This window comes from Thamnophis sirtalis, unplaced genomic scaffold (genome assembly GCF_051295495.1).
Source record: "Thamnophis sirtalis isolate CommonGarterSnake01/CBP01778 unplaced genomic scaffold, rThaSir2_p1.2 scaffold_9, whole genome shotgun sequence".
Lineage (NCBI taxonomy): Eukaryota > Metazoa > Chordata > Lepidosauria > Squamata > Natricidae > Thamnophis > Thamnophis sirtalis.
Window position 1 is genome coordinate 11,153,273 of NW_028261389.1, and position 25,314 is coordinate 11,178,586.

The 25,314-nt window shown below is 40.1% G+C and overlaps 1 protein-coding gene across 1 annotated transcript in view; it reads right to left on the bottom strand.

Annotated features, from left to right (window-relative positions):
- LOC106542178 (pleckstrin homology domain-containing family A member 5) overlaps window positions 1-25,314 on the bottom strand; it is a 219,322-nt gene that overhangs the window by 18,209 nt on the left and 175,799 nt on the right. Inside the window, exons 16-24 of the mRNA XM_087722532.1 lie at window positions 22,444-22,524; window positions 14,812-14,874; window positions 13,374-13,454; window positions 13,088-13,237; window positions 7,910-8,011; window positions 3,797-3,911; window positions 3,528-3,571; window positions 1,732-1,920; window positions 557-677 (exon numbers count right to left, since the gene is read on the bottom strand). Of these exons, the coding sequence (XP_087578658.1) occupies window positions 557-677; window positions 1,732-1,920; window positions 3,528-3,571; window positions 3,797-3,911; window positions 7,910-8,011; window positions 13,088-13,237; window positions 13,374-13,454; window positions 14,812-14,874; window positions 22,444-22,524 (946 nt within the window). The remainder of the gene's footprint in view (window positions 1-556; window positions 678-1,731; window positions 1,921-3,527; window positions 3,572-3,796; window positions 3,912-7,909; window positions 8,012-13,087; window positions 13,238-13,373; window positions 13,455-14,811; window positions 14,875-22,443; window positions 22,525-25,314) is intronic.

A 25,314-nucleotide genomic window follows, 5' to 3' on the forward strand; every position in this document is an offset into this window, starting at 1 on the left:
CAGGGGTCGTCAAACTCACAATGTCACAGCGGCATCACATGATATATTGGGACTCCCCCCCCCCTTTGTCAAACCGGACGTGGGCCGGGAGTTTGACAGCCCTGCCCTGTTGATGGAAATGAAGCCATTTCCATCAACCTGAGAGACCGCCTTCTGCCGATCACCTCCCATAGACCGATTCGATCACACAGGTTAGGTCTCCTCCGGATTCCATCTGCCAGCCAATGTCGGCTGGCGACTCCCCGGGGGAGAGCCTTGTCTGTCGCAGCTCCAGCCCTCTGGAACGATCTTCCCGTGGAGATCCGGACCCTTACTACCCTCCCAGCCTTCCACAAAGGTGTTAAGTCCTGGGTGCTCCAGCAGGCCGGGGGGCTCTCGTAATATTCAGCCCCCCGGAGATTGTGATTGTTGTATATTTTAATGTTGTTTGTGTATTATTCCCCTCCCTTGTTTTATTGTAAGCCGCCGGGAGTCATTCGGGAATGGGCGGCATACAAATCAATAAAACTAAACTAAACTAAACTAAACATTTTAAAGCACAGGGTCTCCTTAATACCTTTAGTCATAGAAGCTTCTGACTCAGAAACGGGGTCTGCTTTTTCTTCTCCATTCGACTCATCAACTTCTGTCACAGTTGTTAGCTCAGGTTCACTTTTATAAAGCCGATAATCAGGACCCTAGAAAAGAACCAGACCACAAACATAGATTCATTTTAGCAATAGCAGTTAGACTTATATACCGCTTCATAGGGCTTTCAGCCCTCTCTAAGCGGTTTACAGAGTCAGCATATCGCCCCCACAGTCTGGGTCCTCATTTCACCCACCTCAGAAGGATGGAAGGCTGAGTCAACCTTGAGCCGGTGAGATTAGAACCGCTGAACTGCAGATAACAGTCAGCTGAAGTGGCCTGCAGTACTGCACCCTAACCACTGCGCCACCTCGGCTCTTGTTTTCCTTGTTTGATGTACTAGCACCTAGTTGCAAAATAATTTCCTGTCCTTATGACAAAAATTTGCATCGAAATCTGAAGCTCCGGTTCAGGAAAGGTCAAATTGTTCTAATTTCATAGGGAATAATTTCTACAAATCTTTATCTTTTTCATTTTTGAGCCCCACCCCTCCCAAAAAATGTCCTTTTTCATTCTTCTTTTCCTTGCTTTATCCCTTAAAAGTCTTTAAAACTGTGTTCCGTCTCTAATTTCTTCTCTGTTCAAATGTAAATCATACACTCCCTCTGGCAGGGTGTTTTCTGTCATGATTTTATTTTATTTTTTTAACTTTGGAAAACACAATCTGCATGAATGGTTTTGAATAAATGATAATTAAAAAAAAAACATGCCGGTAAAAACGGCATGTTTCAACACTTCCTGTATACCCGATAGAACAGAGCAAAAAATCTTGTTCTAACCGTGTTAAATGACAAGTCACATTTTGTTTGAACCTAACATGGACATGCAACCAATCCGAGTCAAGGGGAGACATGTATATTCACAAAATGTCGAAGGGGGGGGGGAGGAAAACCCCCTTCCCCATCCCAAAACAAACATCATAAATGGCAAAGATGAATAATGTCCTTGAAAAAAAATTAAACAAAAAGATGAAGCTGAGTAAGGGAAAGCAACATAAAATAAGTGGGATGTCAATCAAATAAAACGGCAACCGTGCGGGAGAGGAGATGGGAAGGGCGCGTGATGCTCGGTGGGCGGACGATGGTGGCAATGGTGGCCACTTACACAGTGAGCTCCATTTCTTTGGTAGCCTTGGACTTGATGAATCTTCTTCTCTTCAGGCAGATGGACGGGGCCCCTGCTATAACAGAGCAAGGAGCTGCTATCACTGGGCAGAGGGGGGATTATGGGAAGCTGCTCTGCAAAGTCATAGGACCGAGGGAGCGGAGGACGAGGTGGGACTACTTCCTCTTCCTAAAGATTGCAGAACAGTCACCTGATTTAGATGTGCTCATCTCCTACAAGACTTACACAACTTCTTTCAAATATTTCACAGCAGTTACAAGACAGTTTGGGGTTAGAGCAGGGGTGTCAAACTCAAGGCCTGGGGGGCCAGATCCGGCCCGTGGGGTGCTTAGATCTGGCCCATGGGGCCGCCCTGGAAAAAGCGAAGGACCGGCCCTCAGTGCCTTTGCCAGTGAAAATAGAGCTTGGGAGGGCCGCGGGCAGTACTCCCGAGCTCCATTTTTATTGGCAGAGGATTGCAGGAGGCTGTCGGAGCTGAAAACGGAGCTCTGGAGCTCATTTTTGTTGGCAGAGTGCTTGGGCCACCACAGGCGCCCCCAACATGAGTGACATCAATCTGGCCACGCCCCCTGGCCATGCCCATCCCAGCCCCCCGAGGTCAAACACAACCCTGATGCGGCCCTCAATGAAATCAAGTTTGACACCTCTGGGTTGGAGGGAAGCTGCTGTCGCAACGAAGCATAAAGGGGGAAAGAAATCCCAATTACGTCAGTTTAGATACACAAAAGTAGACACAACTCTCTTTTCTTTCCATTTGTACACACCTGGGTACCATTTAAAAATAGTTCCCTTCCGCCACCACCCTCAAGCAAAGGAAAGACCTTCACTTAGGACAAATACAGGCAGTCCTTGACATACAACAGTTCAGTTAGTGACTGTTCAAAGTTACCACAGCACTGAAAAAAGTGACTTATGACCGTTTTTCACACTTACGACCCTTGCAGCATCCCAGTGGTCACGGGGTGAGCAATATTCGCAACTGACTTATATATATGAAGGTTGCAGTGTCCCGGGGTTATGTGATCACCTTTTGCGACCTTCTATCAAGCAAAGTCCATGAGGAAGCCAGATTCACTTAACGACCATACTTATCAACTACCATGATTCACTTAACAAACGTGACAAGAAAGGTCGTAAAATGGGGCAAAATTTAATTAATAAATATTTCACTTAGCAACATGAATTTTGGGCTCAATTGTGGTTGTAAGGCAAGGACTACCTGTGGCTCTTTACATAAAGAATTATTCTGTTTACTCTATAAATTTATTTACAACATCCCTATGCATATCAATATTCAAACATACCTTTATTCACCAAGGGTGAATAAACCCACCAGCAAATCATGAAGATTTTATAGCTTTCCCATATTAAAAAAAATCTGTCCACTTTTCTTAATACATTGATACCAGTGGCAGAGTCCTTTTAAGGCAACTCTGTACTAATATTCCACTTATCCCAGATAGCAATTGCATTCAGCTTCATGCTTTTCATCAAACTGTTGTTTCAAGTGCTCGGCTCGTAATTATAGAAGACACACAAGCAAAGCAGTATTTCTTTTCGTCTGAAATGTGTGCGCGCGATGAGGGACCAAAAAAGTAAAATCAATATTCAAATTTATATTCATAATACGTTTATTGTGAATGCTTAACCTTTAAATGCACCCCACTTATAAATATCTTATTGAAACTTATGAAATATACACATAAATGGAGAAGCAGGAATCTGGAAATTAAATAGCTCCTATAGAATCTCAAAAAGAAAGCAGAAAATCATACCTCATTTTTATATTTTGGTGAAAACGTCTTTGATGCTATGATACCTATTTAAAAACAAAGCAGAATGTTTAGCTTATCATAAATAATGGTTAAAAATTATGGTTGCAGTAGCAATAAATTTGCAGTGATTTAGAGTTTCCATTATTTCCTTTTTAGTCTTTGGAAGTAAAATTGCATTTAATCAAAGAAGAATAAGTACAGCATTTATTCATCGTACAGGTGTCTCCGCTAGTCCCATAGATCTGCAGGAAGTCAATATGCTAATTTACCTGCCTCCGTGGTGCTGTTTCTTTGCTGCTTATGTTTACTCAAACCTTCCATTACATCCTGAATTCGCCAAAGCTCTTTCTGAATCTGAGCACGCTGTATCCCAGCCGACTCACTCTGCCAGAGATAAAAGTTAGCGATGAGGCGCCGTGCGTTTAAGGCATCCAATTATTTTCAACTAGTATCATGCACCCTTTTATGTTGTGCTCTGAATCCACTGATATTCTCCTGGACCTAATCAAAAGGCTATTTTGCTGGCTTCTCTCAAGATAACCAAACTCTCAAGATAGTTACTGCTGTCTGAAATAGTCGGCGCACGTAATTATGGAATAGCAAGTTCAGCCTAGTTGGAATTGTGTGCAACGTGTGAGATGTGCATTGGTTAAGTGATGCAGCTCGGGTGAAATGGCCCAGAGCTCTGTTGTCTAGTGGGACTCTGGATAAGTAATCAAAGAGCCAGAATGGAGGAGGGAAAGAAATAGGACCAGCCTTAAAACCTGAGTTGACATGAGCATTCTCTGGCCCTCAGACCCTACCCGGCTGGATCGTATAAAAACATGTTTTATTGGTAGTGGGTAATTGCTTGGGCATGTGGTTATTTATTTATTTCAGGAGAAGCAGTATTATTCAAAGTGCAGTAAAGTACAGTAAGCCAAAGAAATTATAATTGTATTCATATATATATACACACGCACACATATCCTGGAGTCCAATCACATTATCTATCTATCTATCTATCTATCTATCTATCTATCTATCTATCTATCTATCTATCTATCTATCTATCTATCTATCTATCTATCTATCTATCTATCATCTCTATCATCCATCCATCCATCCATCCATCCATCCATCCATCCATCCATCCATCATCTCTCTCTCTCTCTCTCTCTCTCTCTCATCTCTCTATCTCTCTATCTCTCTATCTCTCTATCTCTCTATCTCTCTATCTCTCTATCTCTCTATCTCTCTATCTATCTATCTATCTATCTATCTATCTATCTATCTATCTATCTATCTATCTATCTATCTATCAATCATCTATCTATCATCTATCTATCTAATTTTATTTATGTGATTGGACTCCATAATGTTTGGGAATGGCTCACATTAGCAATACCACTTAGACATATATACCGCTTTACAGCCCTCCCTAAGAAGTTTATAGAGTCAGCATACCCAACAATCTGGGTCCTCATTTGACCGACCTCGGAAGGATGGAAGGCTGAGTCAATTTTGAGCCTGGTGAGATTTGAACTGCTAAATTGCAGGCAGCCGGCAGGCAGCAGTAGTAGCCTGCAGTACTGCACTCTAAGTACTGCGCCACTGAGGCTCATATTCAATTTTAATATTCACATTAAAATTCAGGGAACAATAAAAAAAAATCCCATGAGCCTGGGAAAAAAAACACACTCCCTATAATATAAAATACAACCAATGGGCTCAAGAACCATTCTACTTATGGTTTTTAAAGATTTCCAGATCACCATGTGTGTGTGTGTGCGTGCGCGCTACATAGATCATATGCCAACACCATTAAATTTCTCTGTAACTTGCTAACCTTGTGAACAAGGGACATTATTCATTACTTTTCTACCAGTATTTCTACTTCTAAAAATTTCCACATCTGTAATAATATGATGTACAGGACTTCAATACCCATCTTAGTGATGGTGGAATTTCTGTTTTTTAATAGTGTATACTCTATGTGGTGTTCTTGGTTTCATTGAGCATCAGGAAAAGGGGTGGATTCCGGATTCTTTTACTGCCGGTTCGCTCAGGGCCGCGCTTCAGGTGCACGCATGCTTCGCGTGCCCGCCGCTTGATGTGCGCATGTGCAGTCATGAAAAAATTGCTTCTGCGCATGCAGAACTAGATATTTATCGCAAGGCAGGGGTGTCAACACCACGGCTTCAAAATCTAAGGGAGTGGTTCGGATAAAACTCAACAGCACATTTTTGTGTGATTGTTGATAAAAATAGGATCGCCAACATGATCACCAACATCCGATGACGGATATGGAAGAAGAAGAAAAAGGGGTGTCAAACTTGCATCGTCATGTGACATATTGCAAGCCCCCCCCCCTTTTGCTAAAATGGGGGTAGACGTGGCCAGTGCATGACGAATCCAGCCGGCGGTCTTGACACCCCTGTCCTAAGGGGTTCAAACACTTTATCCACATTTACTGATTAACCCATAGTTTGGTAAGTCATGTAAAATCTCATAAATGGGGCCATGGTATAATACGTAACACCTGTTATCTCTCTTCTGTGAGAGTTTAAGCAGACCAGCCTGATAGCAACTGCTGAGCTGCTAATAAGCTCCTGGATACTCCTAAACCTAATGCACTGTATACAGACATCTAAAGTGTGTGAGTTAATTTTCTACGTAGTTGTTTGAATCCCAAAGGAGAACATCTGGCTACCTACACCTGAAGAATTCCAATCAGGACAAAACATGTCATGCGGTGCCCCCTACTGACCAAAAACTGAATATATACTGTGCAAAAAATGGAGAACCTGCCCTTAGTAAATATTGACCAAGATAAATGAATTCATCAACTTGCTCTAGTTTTTCACCATTTATATATAACTTGTGATCTTTCTACCATTTTTTCTCTGAAGCCAATTATTATTGTCTCTGAAAAAGAATAAATTTATAAATCAATAGTCCTCACTGCACCCTACTGCTCGACGCATGCTGCAAATCATTATGTTTTCAGCCAATAAGAAGTTATAGCCTGTTTATAATTCTCAACCAATATGCTTTACCGTCATCACAAACTTTATTCATTTAGCGTTAGGGTTCATTTAGCCATTAAGCTAAAGGGGAATCCCTGCTCTGTCTTGAAATATTTTTTTAAAAATCTAATTATCCTCATGCCTGTTTAACTTACACTACATGCTGCTGATAAACCCAGCAACCAATCTTTAACCTCATGTTTGGGCAAAACATTCCATAATTCAAGCCTATTTATCACAGACATTTTCTAAGCCAACGAATGTACAATAAGCATTCTTTCTCAAACTGAGATATTTCTCAATAAAAGCACTCCCTAAAGCAATAAATTACTAAACGTTATTCTTTGTCACCACCTGTATCCTTTCCATCAAGTATTCGGGCCAAATGCTTAATAAACTAATCCCTCTACAAGTTTTTCATTCACTCTTATTCTTTTTTCCTTTGTCCAGAGTGACAATGACAGCTTCCTTCCAATCATAATCTTCATAACATGTTGAAACAAGACACACAACCGCTCTAGAAGGAAACCATGCATGTATTTTCACATCTCTTGAATTTCATTATTATTTCAGCCGTGCCATTTTTTCAACGTTCTCACGCCGTTTATGACTTTCTTTTCATTATTACTTGAATACTATTATCTGTAGTATTAATTTCAATTCTACTCTTCGACGTATTATCATTGTGACACAAATCTCTAGAACTTCCCGTTCAGAATTCCCTCGTGTCATTTTCATCCTATATCATTCAACCTCTTTTATTTTTAATTCCATTCACTCAGGTTGAGCTTTTCTAATTAATCCTTCTACCATATTTTTTTCAAAACAACACCCTGTCTGTTTAGTCATTCTATTATCCTTTTCTGCAACATAATCCGTTACGTTGCCAAAACACACACACACACACACACCACCTAGCACATACCCGCTAATTCCAAAACAGTATTTGCGATTTACATAATTAATATTTTCTCATGGTGGCTCTGGGTGGCTTACAGAAATAAATCCCCAATGGAAAACCCAATAACCGCCCCCCCCCCCCCAACTCCTGCCAACTTCATAACAATCACTTGATGGGCTCCATATCATCCTGGAGTCTCCAGACCTTTTGGCAAAAGTGGCAGGTCCTTTTGAAAGAAGTGGGGACCAATCTTATTTCCACAGGGATGATGCTACCACGGAGAAGGCCCCGTCAGATGGACCTCCATAGGAGAAGGGACCTGTAACATCCCTTCCCTCCCTGCTCTGAGGATATTTGACTGGGAAAAAGATGGTGCTTCAAATAACCTGCTCCCCAGCTATCTAGGGAGCTACGGATCATAAACACCCATACCCAGAAAATGCTATGGAACAAAGTTGACATTCTAATCACACCTGAACCTCGCCTGTCCGTTCCAGCTGCTCCTGCATGTGGTTCTTTGTGATTGTCACATCATATTCTAGTTTGTCGTATTCTCTCCAAGCCCTCTCGAGTTCCTGAAAACAGAAGAATATACGTATATAAAAATATCTGCCATCATATTTTGGTGGCTTGCCACAAAGATGCGCACATACTTTACAAACCCAAGGAAAAAAACCTAATATTTTAATTTGAAAAAGAAACTGAGGATCTTGCAGTATTGCTGATTGAGATTGAGATTTGTTTTATTTATATGCCGCCCTATTCCCGGCGGGACTCAGGGCGGCGAACAACTCAAAGGGGGAAAGGGAACATAAAAGTACAAGACAAGCATTTAAAATAGCCAACAGCCACACAAGTCGAGAGGGGAAGGGAGCTCATCAACCCCAGGCCTGCCGACACAGCCAGGTTTTAACGGCTTTTCGGAAGGCCTGGAGAGAGGTGAGGGTCCGAATCTCCACGGGGAGTTCGTTCCAAAGGGCCGGAGCTGCCACAGAGAAGGCCCTCCCCCGGGTCGTAGCCAGATGGCATTGGCTGGTAGACGGAACCCGGAGGAGGCCCACCCTGTGTGATCTAATGGGTCTTTGGGAGGTAATTGGCAGCAATGATGAAGAGGGAAGTCCTCCGTTGACTTTCTCTATTGTCACTTGGTTTGTTTCTTGGATTTACTGGGCTGTCCTTAATATCACTTTAATGAACTCATGGAAGGAGATCCAATAGAACAGTTGGGGCAAGCTTCTTTTGCTCAATTCTGATCCTTCACATACATCCATTACTTGGTATGACTAATGATTCACTGTTCTTTAGTATGGCATAAGCCTTAAAAAGATTTTGACGTGGATACTTCTTCTAAAAAGTGTCCTTTCACTTGCTGCTTGGATACAGTTCATTTGTCAGTGGATTTATAGCTATATTAGTTAGAACCACTGAGCTGGGGCTGACGTCTAGTGACCATATGGACAAATCCTGGCTTGTCCCTATAGATGACAATCTATAGCAGTGATGGCTAATCTTTTTGTGCTGAAAACTGGCATACGTGTGACAGCGCCCCCCTGCACCCATAATGCAATGTGCACGTGACCCCCTCCCACCCCTGCAACCCCCCGTGCTCCCCCCATCCATGTGCACATGACACCCACCCCTTCGTGCTCCATTTTGTGCCTAGTACGCCTTCCTACAGCCTCCTGGGAACAAAAATGGGCTGCGGGGTAGGGACTCCCCGAGCTCCCCCCTGCGCATGCACACATGACCCTCGCGCATGCACGGCACAGTCCTGAAAATCAGCTGGCTGGTGGGAGGCACGTCCGGATGGTGTTGGAGCTGAGGGCGATGGCTTGCATGCCCGCAAAGAGGGCTCTGCGTGCCACCTGTGGCACGTGTGCCACTGGTTCGCCATCATGGATCTATAGCAATTCCAGGTGGATTACAATAATATTTCCAAGTCTTATCTATCCACTGTAATCATTGTCTTCCCATCTCCTCCCCTCAATTGTGCAATGCATTCGGTTGTATTTTCCTAGTGCAACTCCAACATGTATCATCTGCAGAAATAATAAGCTTCTAGTTGTTAATTATTGCCTCAAAGGCTTGTCCCAGACTTATTTGGTTCTTCTTGAAGTCCATTATATTCTTAATGCCTCCCTCTAAATCAATTATTTGAAGTCAATAATTATCTTTGTTTTTCCGTAATGTCCATCAATCATAATATCTATTATCATTGAGAAAAGCACAGCTTCAACTATTCCGATCTCTATGATGATAGAAGTATGCATATGTCATGAGCTTGTCTACATTTGTCACTGCCTTCCTGAGCAAGATTAATTTCTCTACCTCTCTTTCTGTTCTTGAGTTTAAGAAAATACAAATGTCTACCATTCTCATTTCATGGCAATCATTGTGAATTTACAAGTGGCATTACCTTCATCTTAACATTTTAGATTAACCCAGGTTCTTCATTTTCCATTTTATTTTCCTAATGAGCATTTCTGCAACTACTGCAGAAATGTGCATAAGGTGGAACTGAATGCTCTGTAGAGCTCTGTAATCTTCCATTTCCCTCTCTGAAACTTCATTCAAATGATGCCTTTCTTTCTTCTGTATATATGTAAAGTTGCCACTTTCAGCTGATGAATATAATTTCAGAAATTAAATCTCCAGCGAAGATTCAGGAGTGGCGGGGAGAGGAATCGGAGAGAGATTAGGAACAAACATCCAATAGTCCTCCAGAACATTTTGCTCCACGATCACCAAATTTTGTACATTTGACTTTCAGCGGACAAAAGGTGTCATCTGCATATCTCTAACTCTTGGTGTTTCATCCTCCAATTTTGTTTACAGCTGCAATCTCTTCCAATATTGCCCCTTTTCAAAAACTTTTGCCATGTAAATTAATCATAAAAGATGACAAAGCACATTATTGTTTCACTCCCTTCCTTACACTGAATCTCTTTGTTTCCTCAAATTCAGTTCCTACAGTAGCTTCTTGTTTATTTTGAACTTTGCTCGAAAGAATAATCAAGTAGCTCGGCATGCCTATTAGTCTTAATGGGTTCCACATTTTGGCTCGCTCTACCTGATCAAAGCCTTCCTTTAGACAATAAAGCAGGGGCAAACCTCCCGAAATTATTTTGTGCTCTTCATTATCCACATTAGCTATCTAACCTTAGGTTACCCTGCCTTTTCTGAAAACTGTCTTCAATGAAGCTTCTGTTTTCTCCTCTCTCCTCAAAACAGAGATGACAGAACAAGGCTATGGCTAATCTTTTGCAGTACGACTCTAACAGATATTGTACTGTTACAGATATTGCACTGCCAATGCTAAACGGAGGCTAGTGCAAATGTTATTTTTTATTTAGCAGATGACAAAATGTTAAAAAGCAATTAGCACTTATACACCACTTTACAGTGCTTTACAGCTCTCTCTAAGCGGTTTACAGAGTCAGCATCTGGCCCCCAACAATTTGGGTCCTCATTTTATCCACCTCGGAAGGATGGAAAGCTGAGTCAACCTTCAGTCGGGTGAGATTTGAACTGCCAAGCTGCAGGCAGCCGGCAGTCAGCAGAAGTAGCCTGCAGTACTGGACTCTAACCACTGTGCCACCATGGCTCACCACAAAAAGCATGTCACAATTACATTCTCAATGAGCAAATATGAAACTATTTATTCTATTTACAAATCCAAAGCTAGACTGCACATATATATAAAAATATAATCACTACATGATGAAGTTTATGTGCTCAAAGAACCCTGTTCCATAATATGCCACACTGTCTGCTTTGGAGCAACACAACTCTGTTGATGGAGGAGACTAGGATACCTGCCATGTTGGGTCCTAATCTTGTTAAGAATTGACTAGGTCTTACTGGGTAGATGGAATTCTTTTGGTTCAGCTGTAAAACAGGGAATGTGCAAAGAAGACATTTGTTCCTATATAAACACTATCATATACTGTAAGTCTTTGATGTTTTAAAGGTAAACTGCAGTTCTTTCAGAGGTGTGAAAAAGATGAGATGGTGGATTTTAGCTATTCCAGCCAACTGTCAAGAACACTGATTTGGATTTTTGCACTGAAGAGGGACCAGGACTCAGTGGCCTAAGTACTCTCCTCTAGTTCCATGATTCTATATCTATAGGTAATTCTATATCTTCTAACTGAGTTGAGGTAGTAAATATGGGTTTGAAACATTTTGAGTCTGAAAGTGAAACATTCAGTATTTGCTCCGCATCCTTTGTAGCAGGGAAAAATCAGTAGTTTTAATTTCTTAATTTATGAATGTTTGACATTGGTGAGAAAGGACACCAACATTAACAATTAGTAAGGATTTTACATGAAGATGTCTGGACTTCAAAACCTGGTTGGGGAATTGGTTGGTTGGTTTTGGCTTCCAGGTTGGTGCAAGAGGCCTTCCAAACCCAAAATAGGACGTCGGGGGGGGGGGGACATGTGTGGCCGCCCTGTGCCCCATTTTGGGCCTAGTAAGCCTAGTGCACCAACCTAGAAGCCAAAAGTGTGGGGGGGGGACCATTGCGCATTCGGTGAGGTCATGTGCCCACCGACAGGGCACACAGGGGGTCACACACATTGCATTATAGGTGTGGGCACATATGTGCGCGCTTTCGGCACACAATGACAAAAAGGTTAGCCATCGCTGCTCTAGTTATTCCACTATGTGGAACTGACTTGTGTGCCACACAGCTGTTTAAAAATAGCTGGATCCTTTAATTACAGGTAGTCCTTGACTTACGACCACACTGAGCTCAGAATTTCTGTTGCTAAGTGAGAAATCTGTTGACCTTTGCCCCATTTTTAAGACCTTTCTTGCTACCGTTGTTGAGTGAATCACTGCCGTTGGTAAGAGAGTTGTTAAGTGAATCTGGCTTCTCCATTGACTTTGCTCGTCAGATGATTACAAAAGGGGATCACGTGATCCTGGGACCCTGCAACCATCATGAATATGCCAAGCATTCTGAATTTGGATCATGTGACCCTGGGGATATTGCAATCATCTTCAGTGTGAGAAACGGTGTCGTAAGTCACTTTTTTCAGTGCCGTTGCAACTTCGAAGGGTCATTAAATGAACTGTTGTAAGTTGACTACCTGTAGTTGTTCATCAAAACTAAGTAGGTTAGTAGGCTGTGTCGAAGTCTAGGCATCTAAAAATAGGATGTCTAGCAGCAGATAGGAGTTTGATAAAGGGCAGCTTGGGGATAATAACACAAAAAGAGCACAGATGGAAATGGCAAAGGAAAAGGCTCGGGATCTGATTTATTTTGACTAGAAACAAGAAACTGAAAGATTTGTGGTGATATATTTCCATGAGTGGAAATGACAGCTTAAATACATATGTCAGCTTGATGACCTCAGGATATTCTAAGGTAATTCATCTGATGAAGAATTCCAGTTTTTGCTAGAACAGGCCGTGCAGATTTTACCAATTTTTATTTTTTAAAATATAGGCATTCATTTATTCCACTGTAGCAAAATGATTTCCATCCAGACTTTCTAAACCTGCTACAGCTTTGGCAAATCCAAGACGAATCGGTATTTGCAAGCATGTGGCAAGAAAAAAACCACGCAGACAGCGCTACAATAAGAGACATCGCTAAGCGCACCCGTGAGTTTTACTAAGAGAAAAGAATTGCATTTTCTTACCGCCGTAGCCCGAGATACTTCTCGGCAAGTGCTAAGCAGGCCATTCTGCAAATCATCCCTCTGTAAGATGACATTTTGTATGGCAGCTGGATTTTCTGCATTCATTTGTATCTCTTGGCTGGCCGATAGCAAAGCTTGCTCAAGCGTGTACTGCGGTAATAAAAAGAATAATTTTTTAATGTTCTGCATCATTGGACTGATTTCCTTTTTACGTCATTTATCAGTGTTCTGATAATAAAGCGTGCAAAATAACATAAATCTGGAATAATAAATATAATTATCCTACTTTTTCCTTGTGCAGCTGCTGAAGCTTCTCTTCGAGGGCCTGCACGACTTTATCTTGTTCACATAATCGGCTAAGCTTAGCCTAGTGCAGAAGAAAAGTTATGGATAATTCGTGCCAATAGCTGCTTTGAAATACTGACTATAGATACACAGACTCTATAAACACATGTGCGTGCAGAGACTGGGAAAAAAATGTCCAACAGCGGAGCTTCACCTTTCAAGTCAAAATCATGCATTTAGCTGGAAACAGAATTTCAAACATCTTTATCAATCCTCTTAGGTACAATATTTTGGACTACTGGTCTCTCTGGATGTGTAAGTCTCTATCTGCACATAGAGATTAGTTTCAAGTCAGGCATATAATACAGATAGCCCTCGATTTACAAAAGTTCATTTAGTGACTATTCAAAGTTACAACGGCACTGAAAAATCTGGCTTATGGCAGTTTTTCACAGTTACAACCTTTGCACCATCCACCCGGTCACTTATGACCACAATTGAGCCCAAAATTTCTGTTGTAAAGTGAGATCTTTTGTTAAGTGAGTTTTGCCCTGTTTTACCACCTTTCTTGCCACAATCACTGCAGTTGGTAAGTTAGCAACTCAGCTGTTAAGTGAATCTGGCTTTCCCGTAGACTATGCTTGTCGTAAAAGGTGATCACGTGACCTTTGGACACAGCAACGGTCATAAAGATGAACCAGTTAACAAGCATGGGGATGCTGCAACGGTCGTTAAGTGTGAAAACTGGTCGTAAGTCACATTTTTCCAGTTGTAACTTTGAATGCTCAGTAAACAAATGGTTGTAAGTTGAGGGCTACCTGTACTTCCATGTATAGACTGACTCATTTTGGTACTAGGACCTATGTCAGAGATGTCTAATTCATTTAAATGAGGGCCACATCAGGGTTGTGTTTGACCTTGGAGGGGGGCCTGGCCAGAGTGTGCGTGGACAACTCGACTTCACTCATGTGATCAAATGCTACTTTTGCTAGTAGTTTCTTTTGTCAGCACACTGCTAGCGTAAACGGAGCTTGTGAAAGTTGTGCGTGGCCCTTCTGGGCTGTTTTCAGCTTCAATGGCCTCCTGCAGCCTCCTGCCAGGCAAAATGGAGCTGTGTTTTCAATGGCAGAGGAACAGACAGCAGGCTGGTCCATCACTGTTTCCAAGGCAACTGCGTGGGCCGGATTTAAGCACTGTGCGGGCCAGATCCAACCTGCGGGTCTCGAGTTTGACACCCCTGAGTTATGTGATTTACCTTCAGTACCTGCAGAGGATATTGTACATTTTCCCTAATGGTTCAAATTTATCCCAAAGTATAACTCAACTCTGCTGCAAAAAGCTAGAAAGAGTTATTAGGCTGTTCACTTACAAACACAGCAGTTTAATTTAAAAAACAAAATTTTAAAAAAATCAATATTCAGAGAGCTAACAGTACTCACATCAATATCCAGTTCTTCTGATCTGTATTTGTACAGAGTAGGCCTACTTTCATCTTGCGTCAGCTACAATAAGGAAAAACACTGCCATCAAACCACTTCACTAAAATCAAGTCAAGCCAGGCATTCCAAAGCGAATGTTTAATTAAGCATACATTACTTCAGATCAAAATGTTAAGCACTTAATATGCCTTAATCAACACACACTATGTAAATTTCGTTCATAATGGATGCCAAATTTAGACTGTCAGAAAGGAGAACCGTTTTTATTCTTGCTGGAAAGCTTCCCCAAAGATGAAAACGGAATGGCGTATTATCATCTGTGAGCTTCAGATAATTATCGTAAAATAATCTAAATTTAGTTTTGTTAGCCACTCAAATAAACAAGAACCCCCATGAAGCCAATTAGGAGTACATAAATCAGTGATATCAAAGATCTGACGTCCTAACAGCAGAGAATAAATCTGTATGTGGGAATTCAGAATATGAAGCTCCATCCTGCTTTATTTTACCTTTCAGGAAAGCTCTGTTAAACTCTTAAGAGGTTATATTCTCAGTTACATCTTATGACAAACAGAAATACAATTGCCTATAGATAGGGCCCTACTATTCTGGGTGTATTTTGTCAAGTTTTCCTTTAAAAATTGCTTCTCACACAACAATGTGCATAAAAAGATTTCTCTGTCTTGAACCAGTAGTTCAAAATGTAAAACATTGGAGGAACGTAGGAAGTATTGAGAAGATAAGCATTTAGAGAAGAGGGGCAAAATAGCCCATTCTAGATTAATAGATACAGAATGGGAATTTCTAAAAACAGCAGGAATGTCGGTTACATGAGATTTCCCAACTTAGTTCTAGTATAAACCATCGTTCTGATACTTCCTTCCTCAAGGGATATAAACTTCTAAATGTATTGCTAGTGCAATCAACTGTAGTGTGAAGGAAATTGTCTATGCCAGGGGTGTCAAACTCGCGGCCCATGGCCCGGATACATCATACGTTGGCCATGCCCACGCCTGGTTTAGCGAAGGGGGAAAAATCATGATACAACACGTGACGACGCCCTGAGGGCGCGAGTTTGACACCGCTGGTCTACGCCTTATATTAATTCTCACTCTACGTTTTAAGACTGCTGATTAGCAAGATTCTTTTTTTTAAAAATTGTGAAACTCTATGGAATGGTGGCGGCAGAATCTTGTAAGCAAATCTATAACTTTTCCATTAATAAATGGGCAGAGGCCCAATACAGATGTAACGCCCTCATGTGATTGTGGGCGCTTCCCCATTCCTTTCCACTCTTTAACCATGATCTTGTGCTAGGCCTGAATCCGCAGTAAATCAATTTTATAATTAAAAGTAATTTTAGAATTACAAATGCTTCAAAATAAATTTGCAAAGCCTGAGGTAAAAGGACAAGTGAGTTTGGAGCCAAAGTGATGAATGAAGACACAACTTTATGGTCAGGAGAGTAGAAGAAGGGAAAGAGAAAATGCCTAACTCGTTACATCTGTACTGAGGCCATCACAACAAACACTTTACCATAGTTCTGAATCCTTCACAACATCACTTAAGTTATTAATTCTCAAAATATCAATTTCCCTCCTCACTTTCACATTCATGCACAGCATTTTTGTGTACGCAATTAGATTAGAAGCCTAACCTCATTGTGTTTAAAACAATAAAACTGAAAAGACAAAGATGAGGCAAGGATTTAGCAAGTCAAATATTTCAATCACAGAACAGATCCGCCAAAGGTTTTTTATTTTTATTTTTTAAAGTGTTTCATTTCAAGGCATCTATCCTCATGCAAATGCGCTTGGTGACAATCCGAGAGAATGCACTGTGTATTAAAGCCATATAAATAACTTTGCTTTGAAATGAACATTTAATGAAATGAGCACGGGAAGATGAAAAAGCCACAGCACCTTTAAAATTCAGAAAGATTATATATTTTAATTTGGTATGAAGTTTAGTACCTTGTTTTATAAACCCACTTGAATATATTCTACACAATTCACCTTGATAGGAGAAAGAATTGAAGAATGGAAATATATATATATATATATTTTAATGAAAAACAGATATGCTCAAATATGTTGATGTAAATCTGGCCGGGCTCTCAAAGGAGAAAGATATGAATCAATCTGCAGAAATTATAGGATGAAATATATGTCTCCAGCTATCATTTTTTAATGAAGTTATAGACAATTCTGAATCATAATGACCTATTTTTTTATATCCTAAAACTGAAGCAAATGCACTGATAATTTCCTAAACTTCTTGGAACAATATAATCTAATTAACACCCTGTCTTTCTAAAAATAATGACAATTATCAACAGCACATTCTATCAATCTCACATATTCAGAAGGAATACTGATTCTTATGTAGCGTTTGTCCATAATGTAATAATAAGCCACACATCAATGACACTGAATTTCACATTCTGTCTGCTTTCAAACAAACCAACATTTTCAGTTAGTTTTTATCTTTAAAACTGTTGATACTACCTTGAATTGAAGCACAGATTAACAATTACACTTTAAATTCAGTTATAGGCTTGGAATCAGAGGGAATTGGCTCCAGAGTATTTTAAACTACAGAAAACAAAAAGAAATAACAGTATCATCAGTCTTTTACAGTAGCTTGAAAATTATGTTCTAAGGAATAGTGCTGTCAAGAGTTTTTCATTTTGAAAACTGCCAATGGTAAAATAATATTTCATGGAATGACACCTTGTCCACTGTATCTTCAGATCTCTATCAAATGTTGAAAAATGTTGTAAACATTTACGTATTCTAAAATAAGGTCAGCTGAAGAGGGAAATAACTTTCCAAATGGAAAAAAGCAAATTCACTCTATTAACTAATCTAATATCATCCATTTTTAGAGGATAGTTGAGGGAGGGATATTTGAAACTCAAAAAGAAGAGGCAGCAGCAACAGCGTTTAAATCAGGGGTGTCAAACTCACAGCCCCCGGGGCCGGATGTGTCACAAAGTGGCCACGCCCATGCCCAGTTTAGTGGAGGAGAAATTTAAAAATGTTGCTTAGAAATAAGCATGAAGCCTAAGGGCACTAGAAAACTTTGGCAACTTTGAGAGAGTAATGAGGGGAAAGAACCATTTCAAATGCAGTCGAAATGCCACAATGAACACATGGGATTTATAACTATTACTTTTGATAGATTATAACAGCAATATATCGTATGTTTGCTAAGTACTATTTTAAAAAGATGAATTTATCATGATAGCTATTCTGGAAATGGCATATATCAAGGCTAATATTTAAAATGCAGAATTAAACAAAATGAGCCTTTGGACGGGTCCAAAGTGCCCTCGGGCTGAGGATTCTGGTATTACTAAGGACTGAGAATTACAGAAAATGTAGTTAGTAGAATGTCTTCTTTCAAAATGATGCCCTAAAACTATCATTTCCTATCTTATTCTGACAATAACTTTGCACCTGGAAGCTTAGTAAAATGAAATAAAACAGAATATTCCTAAATAATTCTTGGCAACACAGACAAAAATGGATTAACAAAAGAACTCCCTCTTCAAACTTTTGGACTTCACAAACAATGAGGCACTTCCCATAACAACTGCTTGGAAAGCATATCCTCTGCAGGGGTGTCAAACTGGCAGCCCATGGGCTGGATGCGTCACATGCAGGCCACGCCCACCCCAGCTCTGCGAAGGGAAAAACGTGATATGTCGTGTGACGGCAATGTGACATGGTGACTTCTATGGATTCTAAGTCTGTAGAGGGCAACCAGCTATTATGCTTCCACCAATTTCCTCAATTTGGAAACATCTGGGGGAGCAGGGCACCAATAATGCCAGGTTTACCCTCACACTGGGGCTTCCATACATTTTCCGCATTCACCGTATGTTAAGCATCTGCCTGTCACAAAATTTAAAAATAAGTCATTTGTCTTTTGTAGCTGATCATAATATTGTTGGCAAATAACAGGCATTGGATGCAACTCAAAGTAGGAAGCCTCATGAGATCACAAGCAGATTTGAAAATCTGTTTCAACCACTTGGCTCAACCTCTTACGAACCACAGAGAGCCGTGGGCATCGGTGAGGGAAGGGGTGGGGAGAGGCCAATGATGAAATGTGTTTTGCAGGGGTGGGTTCTGGCCGGCTTTACTGCTGTTTTTTTCGTGCACGTGCTTTACGCACACATGCACAGTTCAATTAAAATTGTTCTGCGCATGCGCGGAACTTAAAAACAAGATGGTACCACTGACCGGGGAACTGGTTCGGGGGCGTGGCAGGCCTGGCTCATTGCTGGTTCTAGCAACCCACGCCGCCATACCCCTACCAGTTGGGCCGAAGTGGGCTGGAGAGGTAGGAACCCACCTCTGGTGTTCTGACATCAACATGTATACGCTTCTCCTTATATCCTTGCATATCACAAGGCATGTGTAAAGGAGCAGTCCTTAAATCATGACATGGGGTTCATTTCGCCATCTTGGTATCATCTTGGCCAGCTGCAGAAGCCTGGGCAGAGAATAGTGGCTTCTGAAGTGTAAGAGTTGCGTTTAGGAGTAAAAAACTAGGAAGGAGTCATGCAAAGGGAATTGCTCAGAAAATGAATTTTGGGGTGCTAACTCTTCTGTCATAAATACCTTGCTCATTTCAAAGATCACTTTACTCCCTCTTTTTATATATCCTTGCGGATAATTTGAGTATTTTTAGCTACTTGAAACTATGGGAACATTTCTGATCTTAAAGGAAACCATTCAGGGCAAGCTAATTGATTAAAATTGTAATTGTATTATTGTAAGCCGCCCTGAGTCCCCTCAGGGAAAAGGGCGGCCTATAAATGCTAAATAAAATCTAAAAATCTAAAATCTAAATCTAAAAGCTGCAAATATATTTCCCCCAGTTACCATCTGGATATTCTGAATTAAATATTTGCAATCGATAAAGATGGTATGTTGAAAGCCACCCCAGCTGTAGAGTAAGGAAGATGAGCTTGACAGAGTTATGCTATCTCTGTTGTCACAGTGTAAAACGTACTTTAAGTTCACAACAGACAGTTACTGTCCAGAAAAAGCCCAGACACCTCCCTAATTCACTGAATTAAAAGTAGGAGGGGGTTTAATAACACAATCAAACCTGCAAGATTCTGATATTATAAGGTATAGGTTCCTCTCACATATATGTGCTAGTTGTTTCCGACTCTAGGGGGCAGTACTCATCTCCGTTTCAAAGCCGAAGAGCCAGTGCTCTCCGAAGACATCTCGGTGGTCATGTGCCCGGCATGACTAAATGCTGAAGGTGCACGGAACGCTGTTACCTTCCCACCAAAATAGTGGTTCCTATTTTTCTACTTGCATTTTTACGTGTTTTTGAAATGCTAGGTTGGCAGAAGTCTGATATTATAGCCACTCTCAATACAAAATAACCTTCCTGCGGAATTGATTTCTAGTCGGTGTAGTGTAACTGACACCAACAAGTGGCACTGAGCTGACCTTAGCTGATCTCAAAAAGCTAAACAAGATAAGACCTCACTGGTACTTGGATCAGAATCCAGCAAGAAATTCTAGAACCATAAACGACATTGGGAAGATGGGGAAAAAGACTTCTCACCCAGAGCCTCCAAGAAGGGAATGGCTGTCTAGATGCCAAGAAAACTGCATGGGTGTATTCATATAACCACCAGGAGGTCAACTTCAGCTCCAGACAGCTGTGACCCATCCCTTCAAGCTTGGCAGGAGGGGGTATGAGAAGGATCATGCCAAACATAGCAGATTAAACCTTGAAAGCAACTATTCCCAGCTGCTCATTCAATTCAGCTTGCTTGCCCATGCTAAAGATCCCCTTGTGTAGCTCCCTCCTTCCTTCCTCAAAACCCCATGTAAGACAATCAGCTACAAAATGATTTACTGAAAGACAAATCAATATTTCCAGCTTGGGAAAAAGTGAAACTAGTTAAGTAAAGTTAAGCAAAGAAAAAGATAGCAACGAGGAGCCTGTGCTTTCTTCATATTCTTTTCATTTTATTAAACTTCTATTAAATTCATTTTATCAAAACCTTCCTAAGAATTTTATTTTCCACACTTGGCTGTCGATCGTTAGCAACCTATCCAGCCTCAGAGAAGTTTAAGAAAGTGAAGCCAAGATGTTTATTCACTGTAACGTTGCACGTTATACATTAGTTTATTTTTTAAAAAAAATAATAACACGGTAATTCTCAATGAGAAGTGGTGTTTACTTAAAATCTAACTAAAGCCCACACGTTTGAGCAAAATTGTAATAGCACAATGGTTGTTCATAGAGAGAACACCACGGTCCCTGAAGTTGTGGAATCTTGGCAACCACTAAGCTTGCCAAGTATTTTCCTAAATAGATTTATTTACACTGTTTCCCCAAAAATAAGACCTCCTCGGATAATAAGCCCAATCGGGCTTTTGAGTGCATGCACTAAAATAAGCTATCCCCCCCAAATAAGCCCTCCCTGAAAATATTGCAACACAGCAGCAGCCATGAGGTGACCATGCCCACTGCCTCAAAACTAATAAGACCTCCCCGAAAATAAGGCCAAGTTCTAATTTCGGGGGCTAAAAGAAAATAAGACCCTGTCTTATTTTCGGGGAAACACGGTAGGACCTAGGAAACAGATCTGGTACGTCCAGGTTTATCTACCACACCTACAGGGTCAAGAATCGAATCTGTCCAAGCTCTCTGTTATTCAGCTACTAAAGAAAGTTGAATGCTCTCTGTTCATAGGCATCAATGATCTTCCATGTTGGTCCAAGGTCAGATTTTGAGTTCAATTTGAGTTTGGAACCTGGGAGCCCCTGAGATCATAAATTGGAAAAAAAAGGCTTTATGTGTTAAAAAAGGAAACAGATCCCCATTACCAATCAATTTATTGGGCATTCTGTGAAATATAGGATGCTCAAGTTTAAATGATTATCCCAATGATTTTCTAACAAATATTGTTGATGTTATATTTCCATTCAGCATAATTTCCTCTCTTTATAATCATGACTCAAGACTGGCTTTGTTTGCTGTGACTTTCTGAACATAGTGCTCTTAAGGAGCTATATTCCCCAGATCAAAATGATTTTGATCCTTTTTAACTCCCAAGAGCGACAAGAAAACGAGCAAGAGAGGGAAAGCACGCAATTGTCCAGGAACCTATAACATTTAGTAATTTTTTTCCCCCTCGAACAAAAAGCTGCCAGAAAATGACAACACGGCTGGCATGCTTTTGCATTAAACCAAGATTAATTCCTTCAAAGGCAAAAGAAAAAAAAGAAAAAGGAGATTGTATAGATCCATGCTAGGACAAATGTCGGAAGCAGAATATATGGGGTTTACCTACAAAAAGCAGTCATTTGTTAAATATTCTGGAAAAAGGGGGGGGGGATAGGTTATCCAAAGGGAGGGGAGTGGGGGGACACTCAATAGTCAAGGACAAGTACGTTCAGCAAAGCCATGCTAGTGATACCGCAACATTGTAGGAAGCATGGATGATTTGTGGTTTTTCCAAAAAACAAAAACAGGGGAGGAACACCAATGTTATGGATAAACTGGAGGGGAACAACCAAAAACTGTCACTGAGGAAAAGTTTTGCAATGAGAAAAAGCAATTTCATTCACTAATCCAAGACCTTACTTGATGGTACAGTTGTGGTCTTAGCGCCGAGTTCTCAATCATAGTGTGAACCAAGATGATTAAAGGTTCATTCTCTTTCATCTATTTCAAATCAGGAGGAGCATACAGCAAACATCAGTTTACAGCACGGCTAGATTTGAAAGACGACACTGTAAATATAGCCTCTACTTTAATTGTTTTCCATTAGTGCAGCAGTTTATAATTCCTCTCATGATTAGTAAACTTGTACATTCCAAAGAGCTCGTTTAAACTAAACCGGGGGGAAAAAATAATCTATGAATTTAAACTAGATTGGTGTACATTCCGTATTAGATTAAGCAATAAATATCATTAATAAGATTCTAGAAAGCTTCCCGAGACAGAACATAATTAATTGAGATGAATAAGGTACTATTTTCATTACTCTGTTTACATATACTCAATTTGCAAAGATTAAGACATGTAGTAGAGTGTAGGATAAAAAAAGCTGTGTAATATAAAGACCTGTTCTGGGCAAAATAGAGGTTTTTGGAGCCAATCTTTTAAAATCTAAGGTAGCAATGATGCACCAACTTGGAGATTGAATGGCTTCACTCAATTTTTCTCTCTGTTAAAAGTAGCTTTTTCTCCTCCAAACCCTAAAGTAGGTCCAGGTGTAGAGCTAAGATAAGTCATGTATGAAATATGGCCAGCAAGAATTGTGGTTATATTACTATTCTACGGCGTAAACTATAAGCTTTTTCCCCCCAATGAATGCCAATTTAATTTTCATATACATTTCATGACCTTCAATATAATATTATAAATATGAATAGTTTTTTTTCTGAAAATGTATTAATGTATTTACTTCAGCCTCAATTTTCTTTTATGATGACTGATGATTATTTAATAGTATTTATTTATATTTGATGCTTTGTAAGCCATGTTTGCTTATTACCATATTGATCAGTAATAAAGTTTTGGAAGTCGTAAGACCAAACAGAAAATTCTGAATACTTTCAATTCATTTATTGGACTTTCTAGCTCCATTGGAAAAAAAGGTGGGTAAGTGCTCTTGACATAGAGCTTTTAAGGATTTGTTTCAACTAAAACATGGTGCATCCGTTTAATACCATTCAAGAAAATGCACCAATGTACAAGTGGAATTTTAGTTTATATGTGTCCCGATTCCACTGATCTATTTACTTAGGAAAAAGATGAAAACAACTTGGCATTGCAATATGAAAACCAGGAAATAAATGACAGAAGATATACACTGAAATGAGAGATGGGAACTGTTAATAGAATTGCAATAACTGGCTAAGAGGTCAGTGCCAAACTATGGTAGATTTTCTATGTGTATGTGAGGAAGGCAGCTGGCTTAACCAAGGGCTGGTTTTTCTTTTTAAATTGCAGATATTTTTTCCCCATTCTAACAATCTGTTCCAACATCATTTAAAAAAGGGGCTGTTACTTAATGCAACAGGTTTTCCATGATGAAATTTAATAGGAGTCAATTATATATTTTTCCTAAATACAAATAACGTTGCATGTTTTCTTAGGTACCAATATTTTATTTATGCCAATGGTTTTGTGGCTGTTGTTAGTACAAGGGAAGGCAGATTGCCTTTCAGAGTTTTAATTCATTTCTGTCAGTTGCAAAGATTCTATTGTGTACAACAAATGGTAATATGTGAAGCAGGGACAAAAAAACATGGATGTGTTTTTAATCTCAGAGAACAGTTAGTTTCTATTGTTGATGTAGCAATTTCAATTTCAATCCATTTGCTTAATAATGATTTACTGGGAATGTTTGAATTAATGTAACACCAGCTCTCAGCTGTCAAAACTACCATCGTTTTTATTCAGAAATAGGCCTGTGATGCGCACACTTCAGACAGGAAGTATGAAATGTCTGTTCAGGAAGTCTAGGGCAATTTGCCACAGCTGACTCGCTGCAAGACAATTCTCCGCGGGACAATTCAACCCTGTATTAATTGTTGAATTCAGGTACTTTTCTTATTAGTGATCATGCTTTTGTCAAAATTATTATAACTCTTTCTGGATTGGCTTTATTTTATTATTATTATTGGCCATGGGTCCGTCGAAATTATTTTAACATTTGTACTTGTTGAATTGTCCCACAGCGAGTTGACCAATCCCGTATTCAGGATAATAGCAGAGCCAAAACCCATAGAAGAAAATATCCGTAGCTCAGGGTTGAACTGTGGGGTCCTTGGTGCACTCTAAACTGGGTGCTTTTCTTGCAGACCCAAAGGTGATTTTTTTCAAGAGGCAACTGGACTTTCTTGTTTTCCTTTGAAGATGTTTTGCTTCTCATCCAAGAAGCTTCTTGGATGAGAAGCGAAACATTTTCAAAGCAGATGTTTTGGGACAACTTATGACCTGGATGACTGAGAACCTCCACAGACATTTTCTTGCAGAGGTTTCATTACCAAATTAGGTAACATCATCAAGTGCTAGAAGCAATGAAATGTCTGCAAGAAAATAACCAAGCTTGGTGAGCACCAAGGATCCAGCAGAGCAAAAGCTTGTGCGAAACTGCAGCAATACATCTAAAAAACTCTGCAGGATGTAGAGGTTCCTTGCAGATAGGGAGTCTCTGGAGACATTGACTTAATCGCAATTCCAGTGTGCTAAAACTGGGCTATTTCAGAGTCTCTGAGTGATCTGATCACTGATGTATTGATACGGGGGAAGAATGAAAATTGATGTCTTTCAAGGGTTATTCAGAGTTATTCCTAAAACGACTCAGAATAGAGTCCTCTATTCTAAAACAAATGTCTGGAATGAATGTAAATACAAGCCTACTGCCTCTAGTTTGAATATTTTAAGCTGCCCAAAGAAATCCAGCAACATGACTTAAAATTATTGCACATTAATTCCCGCATG